At 32.3% G+C, this 21672-nt stretch overlaps 1 protein-coding gene across 2 annotated transcripts in view; it reads right to left on the reverse strand.

Moving 5' to 3' along the window:
- Positions 1–685: 685 nt before the first annotated feature.
- The window catches only part of LOC143223163 (cell adhesion molecule Dscam1-like), a 62843-nt gene continuing 41856 nt past the window's right edge, over positions 686–21672 (reverse strand). For both annotated transcript variants that reach the window (XM_076450729.1, XM_076450728.1), the window contains exons 8-14: positions 18336–18506; positions 15853–15923; positions 14530–14764; positions 12512–12610; positions 11752–11940; positions 8330–8491; positions 686–1045 (exon numbers count right to left, since the gene is read on the reverse strand). In XM_076450729.1, the coding sequence (XP_076306844.1) occupies positions 828–1045; positions 8330–8491; positions 11752–11940; positions 12512–12610; positions 14530–14764; positions 15853–15923; positions 18336–18506 (1145 nt within the window). In that variant the 3' untranslated portion in view covers positions 686–827. The remainder of the gene's footprint in view (positions 1046–8329; positions 8492–11751; positions 11941–12511; positions 12611–14529; positions 14765–15852; positions 15924–18335; positions 18507–21672) is intronic.

Below are 21672 nucleotides of genomic sequence, written 5' to 3' on the forward strand. Positions count from 1 at the left end.
AAGAATGTGACGGTCATGGCAATCCAGAATATGCTTGGCTTAATTTATATATTTAAGGTTCAGCAGCCACCCTGAGTAATAATAAGTGAACTGCTGTATGGCAAACTTGTTGTTGTTACACCTAAGTGGTAGTCAATTAATTGCGATTCTTTCCCCCTGAAATTAACATTACTGAAAAACGATGTTTAGAGATACGTTAATTTTTTATATAGTTTGCAATATTTTAATAACACTTCCATACAACTCAGTATTTTAATACTATTGTAATAAAGGCATCATTATTTTTACAAGAAAAAAAAGTCGTTTTCATTTACAGTTCTACTACCTCCCTTCTTCAAATTTTAAGGCTTCTTTCAACGGATATGTAGCTCGTTGATTCTACTTTACTGAACTTATATTTATGGATAATTAATATTTCTGTCTGGAAAAGGAGTCGCTTATAAGCCTTGTTTTTTAAAAATTGTCGATGGAAACTATTTTTCAATATCAGCAGGTCTTCATTAACTACCTATTTAATTAAATTGTTGATGTTTCATAAATATTTCACTGTGTGCATCACAAGTAAAAGTTATGTTTTCACAATAGAAAAACCGTGTAGAAGTCTATAAACTTAACATTCCAAAACAAAAGTAAGTTGCTATTGGAAGTTGTATAGATTTTGGAAGATGATTAATATTTCGGGCTGTTCGTATCACTCTTATGTAAATATTTATTAAAAACAAAGGAATGATAACAAATGAATTCTAATTTCCACACAAAGAAACAGTAATTCTTTAGAGTCAGCCGAAAACAACTGTTTCAAACAAGCTAAAATAACCACGTCAACCTCACGTTGTCCTTCTGTTATTCTCCACAAATGCTCTTATCTCCTCCATTACTGTGTCATATCGAGGATCGTCACTGAATTCACTTCCATACATAGTGAGCCTGGAGTAGGGAGACTGGCAAGGTCGGGGAGGAGACCTTCTGGTCAGTGACGACGCTACTATGTCAGGTCGATTGGACGGGCCTGGAGTGTAGATGAAATCTCGCGTCTCAATTCCTTCTATGAAAAATAAAGCAGAAAACAAGTCAGTATTCACTAAATAATCAAATTAGCTCTGTTAAACACAAAATTTGTTTCTGTTGAATTTTCGCGCAAGCTACACGACGGCTAGCTGCGTTCGCTGTCCGTAATTAGGCAGTGAATGACTAGATAGAAGGCAGTTAATCATCACCACCTGACATCAACTCTTGGGCTACTCTTTAACCAACGAATAGGGAATTGAACATACATTATAACGCCTCTACGGCTGAAAGGGCGAGCATGTTCGGTGGGAGGGGGATTCGAATCCGCGACCCGCACTATGCGAGTCGAGAATCCTAACCACCAGGATGTGCCAAACCTATAAACAGGAAAAAAAACAGAAACAAATGAATGAGATATAATGTCTTACGTTCTTTAGACTACAATAAACTAAAATAAAAACACAGAAAAAGCGATACATCTAATGGTACCAAAAATTAACTACTATAATTTTCTCTTTGAAGGGCCTCAATTGGAGGGCAGAGCACAGAATGCATATTGTGTAACTTTGTCCTTAACATCAAACTAGCAAAATTCTTTGGAGAAGGAAGTTTGTCATCTGAGAATATATTCATCATAGAATGCAAAAAAACCGAAACAAGTATTTTCACTCTAGTAGATACTTACATCTGAAGACCAAGTTATTAATACGCACTGCTGATTGTTTCAAAATTTTCGCTTAACGTTACATAATGGGCTATCTGCACATAGCTATCTCTAATTGTGAACTAAATATATTTATTTATGCTGCACTCATGACTCTAAGGTTCGAACTGCTTTATTGTACTATCGGGCAACATAACCAGAAAGAACATTAGGATAAATAATGTGCTATGTTACGCTAGCTAGAAAATATCAACGACGAAACATATTGGCAAGTAATTTTTACACATCTAGTAATAAAAGTAGAATTTAATGAATAATAATTAAAGTATTGCCATTTCATTTTCCAAAATTTTGATCTGAATGAAATGCAAAATTTATAGAATATAACAATGCACTAATTAAGTATTAAAAAAGACTATGTAGTTTTTTTCTACTTCACAGAGGTTTTTTTTTTAGCTTTACAATCGATAAAACCTTGTCTGAAAAATACCATCACAATGTTTTCGTGTGAAGATAATGTACTGTTATTCTTATCTGTTACAATATTTCTAGCTTTTATTGGTTTCGTTATACATATTTTTGCTATACACATCAACATAACATGTCTCTCTATATATAAAAGAGCCATCTCCTACCCGAAATAACGTAAAATATCGTCTAAACGTGGAAAAGACAACGTGACATTAAAATCGAAGTATCAAAAGTGTAAACAAAACAACAATATACTCTAAATGCTAGGAACCAACTGCAAATGTCTAGAAACAATGTATCCACTCCCAATTTAATAAAGACCAAACTTAACCCATATGTACATGGAGTCAACTTCAAAGATAAAGTGAGTTAATAAAATCAGTCATTGTACATTTAAAAACAATATGCTGTTCATGCTAATACGTAATAGTATATGTCGATAAAGGAAACGAAACCATCATATTGAAGAAAACAGTTGGTGATTACCATACGTAAACTGAAGAAAACAGTTGGTGATTACCATACGTAAATTGACAATTACACGCATAAAGCAATCTCTTCTGAAACAAAGTCGACCGTTAATTTTATACAGGGATCCTGTAGACTCTGGCAATGGATCGATCTTCCATTGTATAGAAAACGTGTACTCTTCATCATAAATGCAGTTTAGTTCATTTGTAATTCAAACTGATTAATTGCTGAATATTTAGGTCCTTCAATAACAGACGCTTACTGTTTATTTTTCACAGAAAACCACACACACACACATGTATATATATCGAGTTGGGATTGACTGTTAAAACAATACTAACAAAACGTATATCTGAAATAAGTAAACTGTTAATCATAGCGATAATACAAACACAACGGTGGCAATGGTTAATAGAGGTCTTGTACGTGACTTCACAAACTTACCAGTTCATTTAATGCCGACATATTGGATGCCGAGCATTCACTTGTAGAAATCAATAACAATCGACACCAATACAAAATTCGGTAAAGATTTACATACTGTCAATGGCATTAAAATTGCCTTTGAAAAATAAGAACTTGAAAGAAAATTCTATGGCTATTCAATTTATTGATGTATCTTTTTTATGCGCATCACTAACTTGATTTACGACGTCCGTAGCACGATGTGAGAAAACAAATCTTTTCATTTCTTTCAACACGAATATAAGTACTTGATGGCTAGTACATCATGATAAATTATAGATCACGAGATTTTTCTGACATCAGGCAAAACATTTTTATTTTTAGATGGAGTGGAAACTATCTAATGAAATAAAACGGACAATTACAGCCCACTTTTCACTAAAACTATTTGTCTTTAGTGAATTTTATTTCAAAATTTTGAAGCAAAAACCACTGATTAGTTGGAAAGTTATTAATTTCATAAAGAAGTCTTACCTCTAAGTACCACCTCTCACTTCTAGATTTAAGAAAAATAATGTTCCTCTCTTAATATAATTTTAACAGTAACAATTTTAGTTCGGTACAAAGAAGACTTTGTTTTATATTGAGGAAAGTTTCAGTTTATGAAATACAAAATTCTCCCTACTATGATACCACGAGTGTTTAACGTATGATTTACTATTACAATGTGGTTTCTTCGTGGCTTCATTTTATTTTTCATGCATAATGACAGCCACCTTTTAACAATATACTTTATGTGCACCACCACTAATATTCAGCACCTACAAAAGATATCGAAATTTTTCATATTATAATATTTTCTTTTGAACTGAGGTTATTTTACATTACATTTCATTATACTGGACATTTTATTTATTTTTTAGCTAGAACAGAAATTATCTGTATAGCTTATTTAATTTTTCAACCAGTCCGTTTTTACAGATATTCTGATTATACAGTTCATATAACTTAGAAACTATTGGATCAACAATAATGAGTTTAGATTCACAGTTGTTTTACGGTAAAGAGTTTAAAATTTCATAGACTATTAGAAGAGAAATTGTTATCAGTAGTTTTCATAACTCTTCTACGATACGCTAACAGAGGACACCACACGCGAGCCAACATAACACAATAGGGATAACGCCATATTTCCATTAAGTACTACCGGGGAGGGCTAGTACTGTGTAATAATATCAACAGAGTGGATGATATCCATGTAGTGTCACTAGAGAGCACATTGTCAGGGACGCATGCTAGGTCACCATGACAAATGGACATGTCACCAGAGATGATGACGTCTCAACAATTAATCAACGGCTAGATTTAATACAGTCAATATAAAATACGAATTTCTTAGTTCTATCTTTAATCATATTTTGCTTTCAAAAATCAATGAGACAACTATTATAACATTCATATTAGCCATTATTTGATTAGAACAGTATGAATCATTTATAATTCTAAAAAGGACATTTATTTAACATGCAAACTTACGATAATATAACTGTTTTATTAGTTTGTCTCTAAACATTAATTATGTCCTCAACAAAATATTACAATTTGTTGTTTCTTATGATAAAAGGCAAGAAAATACACAACCAATTTTGATTTAACATATTGATTATACATATGTATTTTTAGTTTCTATAACTTTTTACCTACTGAAAGAGGTACTTCTTAACATATGAACTTAGTGTACACATAGAATGCATATTTCACTAACTCTAACTTTAATATCTAATTAATAAACTCTGTTGTTAATCAATTTGCTAGATAATAATTGTGTTTCATAATCAACAAAGAATGCCTACACTTATTATTTTTCGTAAGTCTTTGAGGACAGATGTAACTGATTTTTTTCCAAATTAGAGATGCAAGGTAAATCACATGTGTTCAGAACCACAATATCATGTAGAAAATACATAATTGAGTGGATGTGTGATCTTTTTAACTGATGTTATTAACAATGAAAGCACATAATCACTAAATAACACTTTACTCTTATTGGCTCATAACTATCAATATGTCCACCTTTTACTGAGGAGTGAGAAGGGCTAATAGAATGCAAAGTTCAGTTTATTTATTAGGATTGTTGATATTTAGTCTGACAATATAATGTATTTCATATTCAAAATAGTTAAATAGACTTTGATTTTCGAAAATATGCAGAGCAGGATGTCAAGCTCAGAAAAGCCTTTGACCTTTTGTGTTAGCCTAAACAGATAATGTTTTAATTTGGATGTTTTCCTGAAAAAAGTTGTTGATCAGTGTAACAGAATAATTTTGTGAAAACAAAAGTTCAACAGAACAATTATAATATATTGTTGCTCTTTATGTATTTACCTGATATTTAATATTGAAATTAAATAATTCAAAATATACATAATTATATATTTTTAGATATACATAATTATATATTTTTAAATATATTTAATGTTCACTATACTTTAACTACAGTTTTTGCATGTCTCTAAATTTCATAGTCAATAAATAATCAAAATGATATACATTATGAGATATACAGTTTCATTGTACAATACAACGAATCATATTTGCATGTACTCGAATGGTGACAGAGTTAGCTGTGTCTGATCAGTGTTCATAAGCTCAGTTACAAGTTTAAACATATTCTAATATTAACATCTGTCTACAAAAAAACAATCTAAAGTTCAGTCAAATCTGGGTTATTTTTCAAATATAACTACCCTGCTATCCCTTCTAACATACATCTTAAGGCCAATAAACATAAAGAAAAATATGCATTTTGCATTGTTAGATTCAACCACTTATTTGAGTAGAGCTACGAAAGATGAAAATAAGAAAAGGGAAAATAAAATAAAAATATTTTAGCATTTAATAGGGAAAATGTGAACACTATGAAATTAGCCCAAATACTAGTTGGTCAAAAGTTTAAGACCATACCAAAAAGAAGTCATAAACAGGGTAAGAAATGCCCAACAAGAGGTCTCAGTAGTGAATTGCATGAATTGCAGTTGGAAATAACTGCAAACATTTGCTTTGGCATGGTCTATATAAGATTTTGCAGAAGGCTGGCTGGAATGTTATTCCAAGTGGTGAAGATGACTTTGTCCTCAAAGATTTATTAAAATTGTGAGTGTTACTATTCTATGTTAATGATTAAAAACAATTATTATCTGCAAAAATAATTTACTACAAAGTTTATTAATTATATATTAAAGTTAAAGTTAGTGAAACATGTATTACATGTGTACAATAAGTTCAAATATCAAATTATCCTCTCGGGGAAGTAAAATGTTATAGAAACTAAAAATACTTATGTATAATCAGTACGTTAAATCAAAATCAGTTGTGTTTTTCTTGTCCTTTAGTGTAAAAAACAACAAATTGTAATATTTTGTAAAAAACATAGGTACTGGCTAAAGACAAACTAGTGAAAAAGTAAGATTATCATAAGTTTGCATGTTAAATAAGTGTTGTTTTCAGAACAATAAATGATATCATTGTCTTGTTCAAACAATGGATAATATGAATGTTATAATAGTTGTTTTATTGACTTGTAAAAGTAAATCAGCAGCTTTATTAAACTTATCTGGACAGTAAGATTGTCTTTAAAATAATAGTTTTACTTGTAAAATAATTAAACCTACACTTTGATGACATAACCATATGTAGAATTATAGTAACACCATCCACCCTTGTAAAAGTCATGCAAGATGAAACTACAAAGTGATGTGTAATATGAAATATTTTGTCGAGTTATATGATAAGCATAATGAAAAACTAGTGAAACAGTAAATTATTGAATGATATTTAAATAAGCGTCCTATTCAGGATGCCAGTTAAGTTTGCCCTGAAAGATTTAGACATATTCTAGTGATTTACAAATAAATGGTCAGGAAATATCAAAAGTAAGATTAAATTTAGAACTAATAAATTAGTATGTCATACTGACTATGTTAAATATAGCCACTGATTACATGTTTGTACATTTCATTGTTGTTATGGTCTCTGGTAACATGTCTGTCTGTAATGGCAACCTACCAATGTGACACTACATGAACGTCATCCTCTCTAGTAACATTATTGCATAGCACCAGATCTCTCTGCTATAAATTCGTGGAACTATGACGTCATCACCTCTAGTGACATCACAGTTTACTCAATGTCCGAGGTGGACACTCGTATAGCGCCATTTATTGGCTTTATCATACGCATGACCGATAACTTCTTTTACCCTTTCTTATGTAAACAAGATATTTTGCTTAATATTAAAATACAAAAATACTAATATGAGAACGTTTACAATTACAAATATCAGCCAATAAAAACTTTTGTCAGAAAAACTAAGACCGAAATTACTGTAATATGAACGTTTTAGTTTAACATCATATATTATTGCTTCGTTTATATTGGGAAGCACTAGTATTGTCCCATTTGTTTGTAACCACAGCAGTGCCATCGACAAAATAAAGCAATGATTTAAATTTTCTTAGCGGTTTATCTAACATCTGTTATTCTGCTGGCTAGCTCAGGCTAGCTTCATCTGAGTTATAAGTGATATTTTTTGAACTAAATACGTAAGTCTCTTTCATTATTGTTTTTGACAACTGTTTTTTGTTTTAATTTTAACTGATTAGCTATCACTAAAGAACAAATGGTTAACTATACATATATATATATATATAAACCAGTTAAAGGGAAGAAAGTTACTCTTAGGGCTAAGCATGAACAAATTCCTCAGAGCATTGTTTTTAAAGAATAGTTTAGCATTTGAAAAATCAAACAAAATTTAATTAGTGAAATGGCAATCAAAGTTGTTTCATTAAAATCGCAACTAAAATCAGCGAGACTTCTAAGTTGATGATAAAGATTCGGTTCTCTTCAGGGGCAGGTGAAACTAGAGAACATTCTAACACAAGCGGCAAAAATGCCCCCCAGTGGCTAAGCGGTATGTCTGCGGACTTACAACGCTAAAACTGGGTTTCGATACCCCTGGTGGGCAGAGCACAGATAGCCCATTGTGCAGCTTTGTGCTTAATTCAAAACAACAACAGCAGCAAAACTCTGTAACATGCAACAAAAGCTTTATATCATTGAATCATCTTTAGTAATATATATATATTAAAGTTATTAGAACAATATCAAGATCAAGAACTGTATGTGAAATAGTAAATGATATTTCATAGTAATAAAATAATTATTTTCAAAACCAAAAGAGTAAATAGTGAACTTGTCTCACTAAAGTCAACTTAAAAAAATAAATATGTACAAGAACTGAAGACATACCTCTTCGAGGAAAAGGTCGACTATTAATTTTCTGGATTAAACAGCAGGCCGTGATGGGCACCACAATCACCAACACGACTGATACCGACACTGGAATAATTACTGAGAGCTTTGTGAAAAGTTTCACTCCGTTCGAATCCAAGGTTAGGAAATACGTTGAACCTAAAATGTGAAAAATGGAAGACAGCTTTTACAAGTGTGAGATACGCATCATTTGGCTCATAAGTGTCATAGAAAAAAATAAAATGTGCATTCGTTATCTTTTTACTTCATTATAATATAGAAGTATTTTCAATGACTTTGGAAATAACATAGAAAAAATGCAATTTACTCCTTTTCCATCGGAGGAAGGAAGTATTTCTACTTAATTAGTTCTTACTCAGTTAACTCTTGAAATAAAGAAAATTATATAAAAATGATACTGTATTTAAAATAAAGAAGTTATGACAAATAACCAAAGGACGATGCTTGGATTTATTGAATGTTTTGTTTGTTTTTCATGAAAGACGATATTTCGTAAATAATATCAATGATATAATTTTCATTCATAGGTTTAAGTTTTAAAAAGTAACAATATGTTGTATGTATTTAGCTGAATTAATGAACTTAAAAGTCTTACAACAGATAATTCAAAACTATCCAAAATACACATTTCTTGTTCAAATAAAATTCTGACAAACATCTATTTAAGGTTATTTTTATCTTCATAAGAGCTAACTAGGTAGGTAGGATACAGGTAAATAAAAGCAAAGGCAGCTATTATTTCAAAGTTTAGATTTTCTCACATATTAAAAACTATGGTATGTTATTTGTGAGTGTTAAAGCTGTGGTAAAGGAATTTGATAGTATGATTTTTGTACGCAAGACCGAAAACTCTATGTCACTGAATCTTCAGATTTGTATTATCCCTGTTTGAACATCGTACTGACAAAAATTAACCATATATTAAATTTTTCATTTATTTATTTGCAAATAAACTGCTCTCTCTGTTATACCAGTTATTTATCTTATTGTTTATTTATTTGTAGAGAGGTTGCTCTCTTTGTAATTGAGCTATAAATGACAAACCTATTACTGATGTAGGCATGGGAGTATATATTTGCAAAGTGTTTAAAAATATAGAATATTAATTTCACTCCTACTTAAAAGTATGTAATTACTTGGTTGTTATATAAAGAAGTTAAATTTTTATGAAACAAATAAAAGTATTTTGAAAGTTACAGTAATATGCGAAATATAAATGATAAACTGAAACATTGGTATTAATTTGCTATATTTTCATGAGGAATCTTACATCAAGTGATTTATTCGCAAGGCGTGCGTAGTGAAACTTTCAGCCAAATAAATGCTATGGATTTTATGAGTTTTCTATTAATTATTGCTTTTAAAAGTATGGATTTCATTAATTGGCATAATTTTTAATGCAGGTTAATTTACAGTTAAAATCACCTTAGTGCTTGCAGTTTGGTTCCACAACTAAAGCTTTAACTTGACAGAGAAAAATTAACGATTTTGATCAGTCTGGATGTGCGCCAGAATATTCAAGAATTTAGTGGATACTGTTCTGTTTGTTTTAGACACAGCACTAAGTATAGCTGTTTAGAATATTGTATGGACATCATAATACAAAATTATTATTTTTTATTTAATACTCAGAGTGTTTCTATTTATATCCTGTCTTGGTGGAAAAGTAATTGTGTATTTCTTGAGGAATTTGTGTGCGTGTTTTCTTATAGCAAAGCTACATCGAGGTATTTGCTGTGTCAACCGAGGGGAATCGAACCGCTAATTTTAGCGTTGAAAATCCGTAGACTTACCACTGTCCCAGATGGGGACATTTCGTGAGCACTCTTCCTATTATTTTTCCAATATTTATGTTATTATTATTTTGCTTTCAAAGATCGATGAGATTTTATTCCTCAAGTTATACTGATTGAAGGCGAATTTTTCAGGCCTGAAGAGATATGTTAAGATGATCAAGGTTTCGGAAACGAAGGTGAATCGTCATAAAACATATTTCTCAGACTAATAAAGAGATATCTCAAGTGTAAGTACGCAATAAACTTCGTTGGCAGTGTGACGTTTCTGTACGAAACATTAAAAAAAATTATGCATTACTTCACACATTCATGTGCACGAAAACTTCTCCTGGCAATGGCAGTGCTAACATAGTTTGAAAGCCCGTTTTGAGCTAAACCTTACAATAAAGTGTAACGAGCAGAGTTTTCTCATGAACTAAAACACGAGTACCTATTGAGTGAAAGTCACATATTTGGTTGACAACTAGTTGTCTCCCGTAGAACAGCGTTAAGTTCAAGAATTAAAAAAAACACATTAAATTTCGAAGTTTGATTTCTCACCATGAACAACTTGGCATAAAACTCACAAACAAAACAGACAGAAATTTATGGCACTAGTAACTTTTTCAACTTGTTTGTCACTGTCAAAAAAGTACATTTCTAAACAACATATTTTTCGCAAATTTAGTGTGAGTACCCATAGATTGAGCTTATAATTAATTAACCGAGTTATATTTTAGAGAAGTATACTGGCAGTTTTCAGAAAATTATCTATTAAAAACATTAACAATTATTTATTCCTGAAGTCCTACAAATACTAAGTGCTTGCTTCTGGAGACAGTTAAATAGAGACATACTTATTACAGAAAGACTTAATTTTTAAAATTATATATTTTATTTACAAATTTTACTATTTTAAACATGTTACTTTCCCAGCAATAGGCATGTTTAGGTCTGATTCTCCTAGGAATAAAATCTAAAAGTTCTCCTTCCTGCATTTGTAAGATTTATGAATATTACTTTCGTAAAAACACTGGAAAAAAAAAAGAACATTCATTTTACTCCCAAATGAAAGCGGTGAAGTGAAGAAGCGTTTCTTACATATCTTATAACTTGTGCACTCATTTGTGTTCTAAGAGTGTATGGAATAGGTATCTAGATGTGTGACTTGAGCCATACAGCACACTGCTAAGAACATTTATTGAGTATTAATACCAAGAGGTACACCATAGGGGTAAATTAATTGTGTCAATGTGTAAACAAAATACCAAAATTAAATAATTCAAATAAACATCAAAATCACAAAGAGATCCCTGAGAGCCTGCACCCCCCCATCCGCAAAAGGGTAAAAACGGGAGGCATCTGAGGATGAAATTATTCATTTCAATGCTTATTCTCTAACCGTTTACTACTGTAAATAAAACTACTAAAAGGTATCGCAAGTTTAGAGTACAATATCTTGGACTATATGAGAAGATATATTTTACCTAAACATTATAGTCGTGAATAAACCAAAATATAGAAACAATTACAGCTACTAAAAACTTACTAAAAATCTTACTACTAAATCAATTTAACCCCAACAAAACAAATATGATACATATAATTTGAAACTTTACTTACTCTCTGATTGTGTTTTACAGGTGATGACATCACTTGGTCCACTTTCTCCCCACTTATTCTGGGCAGTTATGTACAGCTGATATTGAACGCTTGAGGTCAGCCCCCCTACTGTATAGACGTTCGAAGAGGAAACCGTTAAAGGAAACTCAAACCATTCCGCTCCAGCTCGTCGCAAGTGCATGATGTAGGCTTAAAGGTGTGAAAAACATACATTTAGAAATATAACAGGATCTGACCTGTTTCAAGTATTAGAGGTAGGTTGACTTAGTGTCTCATATAGTCGATAGACAACAAGTTATTAAACCTTAATAAACAACTGTCATTGTTGATATAACGCATGAGCGAACAAACAAAGTCCATTAGTTTACATTTCACGAATAAAACATAAGGCTACATATTAGAATAGTTGTCTTTACAGAAAAAAAGAAACATATGGAAAATTTATTTTTGCATCAAGCATCTCACCTTCTGAAATAGCATTATACTAAATATAGGATGAATACATAAGTTCTAGAGATGAGGTAACATCTTTAATTTATTTTCAATTTGCCAGCACTGTACACAATCTGGCTTCAATATTGAGTGAACAGTCTGAAGCAAATCGAATAAACCAGAAGTGATAAATTTTAACAGTTATTGTCAATGTGTCAAGAAACTACAACTTCAGCTAGGAATTACTTACTACAATTTAACTTTTTTTTTTCTTTCTTAAATTATGAGCAATGTATAAGTTTTGGGATCGAAATCGGGGAAAATATACCTGTCACGTCTCCCTCTTCCTTCCCCATAATCCAAATCCTCAGTCTTAAGGAAGAGGCCTGCGTTGAAAGCAGATGAACAGAGGGCTTGGCAGGAAGTTCTGAAGAATATTAAGAGGTCTTTTTTAAACAAAAGATCAAGATATCAGTCATATTTGTGGGCTTATCATGTTTAATTAAAGCACACCGACCAACCTAAAGCTACATAAAACAATGTAGCGTTGAAAAATAGTATGCTCCAAATTCTGTCGTACTTTTTTCACTTAGTCTAAAATTACTTGTATTAACTCTATGTAAATGTTTTAATAAATCCATGGCTTGATTCATCGGCGTGAGATATAAGTGCTAATAGACGGTTAAAAGCAATTTAATTATAAGTTTGTTTGTTTGTTTGGATTTCGCGCAAAGCTACATAAGAGCTATCTGCGCTAGCCGTCCCTAATTTAGCAGTGTAAGACTAGAGGGAAGGTAGCTATTCATCATCACTCACTGCCAACTTTTGGGCTACTCTTTTACCAACGAATAGTGGGATTGGTCGTCACATTATAATGCCCCCACGGCTGAAAGGGCTAGCGTGTTTGGTGCGACGGAGATTCGAACCCGCGACCCTCAGATTACGAGTCGAACGCCTTAACCTACCTGGCCATGCCGTTAATTATAAGTAGTTTGACAAGTAGAGAGTACCTGTGTATAAACACAGAATTAATTTGCTTATCGTGAACCGTCGGTAAAACATTCAGTTCCAGACCAGACAGAAGACTCAGTATTGTTTGTAAACCTTTCGTATATAAATCATTATTTCTAGTAAATATTTGTAATAACCATTATTATAAATTGTATTTTGTTTGCGACTTAAAATATATGTGTCAAAAAAAGAAAACTGTGTGTATCAGTTTAGTTGACAAATTTCACAAATTTGATACATTTTAGCATCTAATTAATTTCTAAATCAAAATTACAATTTAACTCAGTTCAGGCTATTTAAAATTACAATACATAACATAAAAAATTGGAAACTCAGCCTGAATAAATTATAATACGTAACAAATACTTGCAAATAGTGAGACATACCTAATCTAAACAACTACGTGTTTGTACCTGGCTGGTGTTACATTACCTACATAAACTCGTATATGGTTGTAGCTGGCGGGAAACACCTGATCTTCATTAAACATACCTGTAGCTGATGAGACGCACATCACCTTCACAGTTACATACTTTCGTAGCTGGTTTAACTAGCTTTACTTTCGTAGCTGGTGGACTTTCACTACCGACACTTACTCTATCTGATTGGAACACTTCACCTCAACTATTTACATGTACTTTAATTGATGTGAAGCACACATTCTACAATTAACCTCTTTAAGAATTACGTGTAGAATCTGCTGTTTACATATCTTTCACTTCCAAACACTATATTTACCATTAATCAGACTGAGCCATGTATACCACTTACTAATGTGACACGACTCACCACAACGAGTTGAATGTTAAATGTTAGATTAGTTGTTCGCATTCAACTCACCTTAAAAGGCCATGTGTACCACTTAACGGTATAATACGACTCATCACAACAAATTTAGTTTTACATTAAATACTCACAAGCAACTCACCTAAAAATTTAAGTATACCAGTACTTTGTCTAGACTCACTACTAGACATACGTAGCATAACCTGCCTTAAACAGACTGACACAACGCGAAGTGTATACAAAACTAATTATTTAGAAATGACCAGCATCCACGAAGCATCAAAGCTTTCCTGATACAATTAATTTCTATAAACAATAAAGACCTGAAACAAGATTTATGCTTACCAATTACACCGATACAATATGCACCGATTTATACTCTGCAAAATCACATAAACCAATTACATTAACGTAATACTCTCTGATTCCTATTCTACATCCTCCTCCCTCTCACACACAATTAGCACTGTGATGCCTTATATAACTGATCTTCCCCTCGATAACGTATACTTTTATTTATTCCAAAAGTTCGAATCCTTCATGGCCTACCTCCACGAGCAGTGTGTACTACAAGTTGATCTGACAGGACCCCCAGCCCTGCACTGTTAAAAGCTCGAACCACTACACTGTAGCTCGTTGACCTCTGCAGATCACTCAATATTCCAGTGTTTTTTCCTTTCACAACAGCGGCTTGATGGTAGACATAAGGATGACTTGATCCTGTAGGACGGTAACCAACATAGAAAGCTGTGATGTCTAGATAAGCGTCTGCTCCTGGGTCGAACTAAGTTTTATTAAAGAAAAAACAATAAGAAACGAAGGGATAAGTAGATAAAGTGATTGAACAAACATAAGTTTAAACCGACAATGTCATTAGCGTGTAGTGTAAGTCGTTCAGCATTGTCTTTTACTACATTGCACAGATATTGATAATAAACATTCCGATATTGTGTGTTGTGTTTTACTCCATTACTTTCATTGTTTCTGAGATAGTGTGTCTGGGCTGTAAACGGTCGTTATTTTTATTGTTTCTTATGTTGTGGATCTTTTAATTGGTTTAAACTGTGTAGCGTTTTAATAAAGGTTATGATGTAAATTAGATCCGATTACAAATAGTAACTGTTTCATGTTTATGTTTTTACTGAATATTTGTAGCACACTAGCTTTCTCCACTACTCACACTTTATCTACTATCCAGTTAACCGAGTGTATACTTTTTAAACTTACACACTTTTAATGATATTTTTTCCTAACTAAAATTATATCCCATTGATAATTGTATTTATTTCCTAGAAATCCCTGAGAAGCAGTCACCAGGATGTGTTTTCATCTCACTTCTAAAGGATTATTACCTTTGAAACTATTTATCAGGAAGCGCTCTCAACTCACCTTGATTAGATTATTACATTGGAATCTACTTATCGCGCTATATCATCGAATCACCTTTATAGAATTATTACATAAGAAGTAGTTATCATAGTGTGTTCTCATCTCACCTTTATACGATTATTACACGTTTTTCCTGAATAATTTAAATGTATGTCATATTATTTATGTGAGCTTTCATTACTTTACGAGTAACTTGTGATTCAAGCTTGAAAGTACATCCGGTATAACACATCATATAGACTTCGAATTAAAATAATATCATTTTCGCGATTTATATGTGTAGCTTATGAAAAACACGACTTGGTGAGTAGAAGTTCAAGACATTATTTTGGTCTCTATATCCTTGGCATATTTAATATTTTACTCAAAGCAACAACAAGGTAAACATATTCAAAATAATGGTCTAAGAAAGTTTCTTTTGTTATGAAACTGTACGCATCATAAGTTTATTTTGTGTTTAACTTATTAATCATTCTTTCTTACCATCCATTTCAGTTTTATATACGTTGCTCCTTTCTCGTAAACAACCAGATCTTTCGGCCTTCCGGTTGGAGCTACATTGAAACGTCAAATTTAACATAGCTGATATAAAACTACGAGAAAATCGTAATTGGAAAAAATATAGTGACTTAACAATATTACACAACACATAATAAGTTAAGCTACTATATTTACCTACCAAACCATTTATTGATGAACCTTTTTTTACTAGACGTTCTTTTAACTAACTTTGTACTTCAGGTTTTACATTAAGAGTAGAAGACTCAAAGAGCAGAAGATTCAAAGAAAGGGTTCAACTGTGTATGTATTTTAAAGAGGTCAAAACAAACATTTAATAAACAAACACCTCAAACTGTAAACAATTTGAATAGTAATTAACCTTCTAATATAATATAATATAATAAAATATAAGTAGCAAAATATGTTATTACACTTTTGTCTACTCAGTTTGTAATGCTCAACTTTTCTTACTGCATAAATAAATTTAAAATCATTCCTCTAGAAACACGTTCCAAGGGCGTTGACTTAATACAATTAAATCCTAGTGGTGTATTAAAATTTCTATTAACACTTTTATGGGAAATATATGGCATTTTGCTGCATGTTTCCTTCTTTTCCAATGGAAAACATTTTATATAATGTTCCTAGAAAATACAGCATAGACAGTAATTTTAAATAGAAGTATCTTAAAAATACCATATTTAACTGAATTTAAATAGAATCGTGTATAATCTAATGATATATTAATAAACAGATTTACAAAAAACATACTTTATTCATTCGACAATATATTTGACAATGTATTTTACCACATATCTTCTTTTTGCCCACTTTATGTTATTTAATCTTACAAAAAGCACATATATGATAAAAATACATTTATTTACAAGAAAATAAAAACAATTTTATGATGAAATAGTATAAATGCTTACAAAAACACGCAATTTGAAGATACAGAAATACATGGGTTACATAAACACACAACTTCGTTATAAAATAATACAGGAGTCACAAATACACACGAATAGATGATACGATAATAAATGGAATTATATCTTTATTTATGAATAAACATAAATATATAACTGTTTATTCGTAAATAAAAACTATAATAGACTGACCAGTTCTTGATGTTATTTAACACAGGGAATTACGAAAAACAATGATGCAATAACTCAAGGAATTTAAGAAATACATAAACTGATTGCACATTATTACATGAACGTGTTATTACAAAGAAGAAAACACGATTTTATGGTGCATTATTACTCATAGTTACAATAAAAACACATAACGTAATGATACTACACCAATCGTGACATACAGTTAATTTGATCTTATAAAAATAGTCTCATAAAAATGAGTATAAAACGTGAATACAACACGAAAATATGATTTGCGTCTAAAATGGATCAAGAAATACATTAAAAACTATATTTTTTATCATCGTTCTCTCTCATGAATAGCGCGGTTCCTTTCTTATTTTTATAAATCAATCAAACGTTTTTCATTGGTGCTCAGAAAGAAGTGATGGAATGAGTCTTCGATTTACCACAGACGAATCAATAAACTAACAACGTCAGCAGGAACCCATCCTTGGGTAATATGTTCATATCTTCTTTTACTATCTTGTCGTTAAAGGTAGTATTTTAACCGAAACAATAATCGACGTATCTTCTGTTAATTCACGTTATGTATTTGTGAATTTCTCTGTCCATATATCCTCCTACAGTTTTAGAGCAAACAATAGCAAACTCGGGAAATTGAACTGGGGTACCAAAGCAGATGTCTTTATACGGCGTTTACTAACGACAGCACCGAGAAGGGCTAAAACGTGCCCAGACGGTTACACAGACATGATTCAGGTCCGTATGTTGCTCTTCATGGTCACTGAACCCAAATGTGACATCAGAGTTTCTGTTCCCAGTCCACCTCGTGATTCCAAGGGCGCTTTGAAACTGTGCCCACACTGTCACACACAAGCCAGCAGGATGGACTAAACGTGACACTTATGCTCAGGTAGAGCGGACAGGTGTCCCAGTTGGGTTGGTTTTCGTTTACAAATCCCGTTTAAAGTAACTATAGAAGTAATCAAAATAATGGAGGAGACTGATTGATACATTAGAGTCTCTGTGAATCATGAAGGGGTCTTTGGCTCCCTCAGCGTAGCGTGGGTATTTTATGCTAGTATTTATTAAATTGTATACTTTTTCCTTGTAACTCTGAAGTACCTAAACTTATGTAATATCTTACAAACGTGTATCAATGAAAACACAAGTTCCGAGGCATTTTAAAACATACACTGTGCAATGCGTCAAAAAGGATAATACATGATAAAAGCAGTAATCCAAAATTCATAAGCGTACTGGACGCAAATTTACCCGCCATGTAAATTCTCTGATCAAACACCACCTCTTAGGTAAAAATCTATTGATGCCCATCCTGTTTTCTCTCATAGAACTAACCTTCATGTTGTGTGACCACTGTTATTACAGAAGACGGCTTTCCAACTCCCACTTCATTTTCTGCCAGAACCTGGATGTGGTAAGTTCTAGCAGGCAATAAATTCCGGATCAGCGTCATTGTCTGTGGACTGGGGATTCTTGATTCTATCAATCGACTTTTAGAATTGGAACCTGGAATAGACGGATTGAATTTTATAGACATATAATCACAAAACGTACAATGTAAAAAACATTAACAATCACATTAAAACATTTTTTGTCAAAATGCAGAATAAAATACCTAAGGAAGAGACGAAATGTTTCTGAACATTTTTAACAGGTTACGTATAGCCAAAGATTATGGTGAATAGTAGGTAACGCGATCACAGAACCTTAAATACATGTATAGCTGTAATGCTCTGTATATATAGATTGTTCGATGAAGGTTAACATTAAATTAAACCATAAACATGCTGTTAATTTCATAATAATGAATGTCTACTTTATGGCATAAAACAATAAACCATAATAACAAAAATGCGTATACATATATATATTATTGCATTACACATTCAGTGCGCTTTATATGCGTATAACATCCTAAAGCATCAACCTGCCTGAAAAAAATGAGTGACCAATATTTTTTTGTTATCACTTTCGCAAATGGCTTTGTTTAAGCAAGAGATTCTGGGAAGAATATTAGAAAAAAATCGATCTTTCCTTTATTCGTACTGTTCATATTAGATTACAAGCAACAAATGTACATCACTTGTTACAAAAACGTGAATCATCAGACACAACTTCGCATAATAGTCACTGGCAAGTTTGGTTCACATTCTCATCCATTATTGTTCAGTACGTTTCAGCATATGTGTTGTGTGAGGCTACGAATCCATTCGCGTACAACTGCTTTAAGGACATAGGTTGGCAAGAAATAACAGACCTGTGAAAGCGATAGAGTATTAGATCAGGAATACATGTGAGATGGGATTTTTTTTTCTATCGAAACGTCGCTTGCTGTCATTTCTCGAAAAGTAGCGCAGGACCTAGAATGATCATGTCATTGGAGAACACCATTAGCGGGAAAATATTGACCTCTGAACACACTTAATCCTAAATTAAAATTTACTCATAAATAGAGTATGTAGAAAAAAACACCATTTTTTTCTGAACATCTTAAATAGTTCTGTTTTCGAAACAGAGGTTATTTACAAACCTTTAGTTCGTTTCCTAGCCCATAACTATTCCAATGAGAAAATCTGCTGTCACATGATAATCATCCAAAGTTAATACTGTTGTAAATTCTTGATAAAACGATTGCCGTGCATCGTTTGTTATGATTACAATAAAAATTTAACTGAAATCTAAGGACTGTTATATACATAAAAACACCACATACTAATGTGTCTGCGTGTGTTTTCCTTATAATAAGGTCACATCGGGTTAGCTGCTGAGTCCACCGAGGGGAATCGAACCCCTGATTTTAGCGTTGTAAGTCCGTAGATTTGCCGCTGTACTACTACCCACATTCTAATAATTAATATAAAATTTATGTTTTCATATTAACTAATAAGAAAAGGTGCATGTTATGTTTGGAAGGTTGGTATTCATGTGCTTCGGAACCATACATAAAAGTCTCGATTAAAGGATTACATTCGAGTAAGAGGTGTGAATGTTTTACTTAATTAAAAAAAAGAATTATGTAAAATGAAACTGAATACGAAAAATGAGACCATAATTCACATTACCATCTTTAATCCCAATTTCGATCTCAAAATACCTAAGATGTGAAGACAATAAACTTTATAAGCTGGTACAGAGAAATGGTCCTCTAGGTGTAATGAATAATAAGAAACATCAGTTTTGACCAACCAACCTCCTCATAATGTATGTTGCTCATCTCAATGTTAACGAGCACGTCCAATGCTCTTAAATCAGTTATTATTTCTAAAGCGTCATTGTAACTAATCATCCGTGTGAGATTCTTTGAAAATGAATGCAAAAACTTGTATCTGTGATTTCACAAAAGCACTCTCTATGTAATCCGATACTTTAACGAATTCTGTGGGGCAAGCATAACGTTAAAATCTTATGCAGCCTTTCGTTTTGCCCCATTCTTCTGACCTATAAATATTTATAAAAGCAGCCATTATTCTGAGCAACGTCAGTCCTGACCAAAGTGAAAGACATGGATCAATCGAGAGATTTCTTTAACCTAGTCGTGTCAGGAATAGTTTACGAGCTATAAAAGTGTTTGAACAATCGATTAAAAAAACAGCTTAAGCGATAAAGAAGTAAACTTACAAAGTCTGTAAAATTGGTACATAGCGAGGATTTATATATCTAAACATTGATACATTTTTCTTGCATTATTTATTTTAATTGGTATGATATTTGATGTTTTACGAATCACATATATTTCACAGAATAATATATGTACTAACGCAGAGTCCAGTAACTGTCGTGAATATAGAGTTTGTTTTTCCAACATTACATTTTTTCATACACGCAAAACTATGACCGAATGAAGTATCCGTAACCAAATGTGTTAACTGAGGCAACACAAATAAAACGATAATCAAGATACACGTTAGTTAGAGGTAGCATTTACAACAACACGTCTGACAGTACAGTTCTACCAAATACCAAACACCATCATAACACAACTACCAACAGTACCATATAACTAAGTAACAAGCACCGTCATCAACACGACAACCGCAGTATCACGATTCAATACCAAACATCGTCATCAACACAACTACCACAGTACGTCACGATTAAACACCGTCACCGACACGATGAAATACAAAGCATGAGCTGAGCTTTATAGCGAAAGACAAAACTGAACAGTTTGCACCTGAACGGAAGAAACTTAAACGCAATAACTCCACACACAAGTAGCTTAAAGTACAATACCCAAATAATAAACACAACATTGTATCAAACAAAACATAAAAACAACGATAAGTAATATATCTTTTTCATAATAGATATTCTTTATATTTTCTTCAATCAGAAACATATTAAACACCAAGAGGGTATTCACACTATAAAATGGTTATTTACAGCTTCCGTACCAGCAGTATGCTCGTTGATTTCTTTATTTGAAAGTAAAACACAGAGATGCATGATCGGCAACCTGTGCTCTGCCCACCCCAGGTATCGAAACCTGATTTTAGCGGTGTGAGTCCGCAGACATGCCGCTGTGCCACTGGAGGCTACTTTTGGTGAAGCCTAACATGGCATCTGCACTCAACTAAACTGTTACGAAACAAAGTCGGAATGTCCATAAGTATTCGTAACCTTTGTAATTTAATATAAATGGTGGGGTTTCGGGTAAACTTATGAGAATGGA

The sequence above is a fragment of the Tachypleus tridentatus genome, chromosome 8 (assembly GCF_004210375.1).
Source record: "Tachypleus tridentatus isolate NWPU-2018 chromosome 8, ASM421037v1, whole genome shotgun sequence".
Classification (NCBI taxonomy): Eukaryota; Metazoa; Arthropoda; class Merostomata; order Xiphosura; family Limulidae; genus Tachypleus; species Tachypleus tridentatus.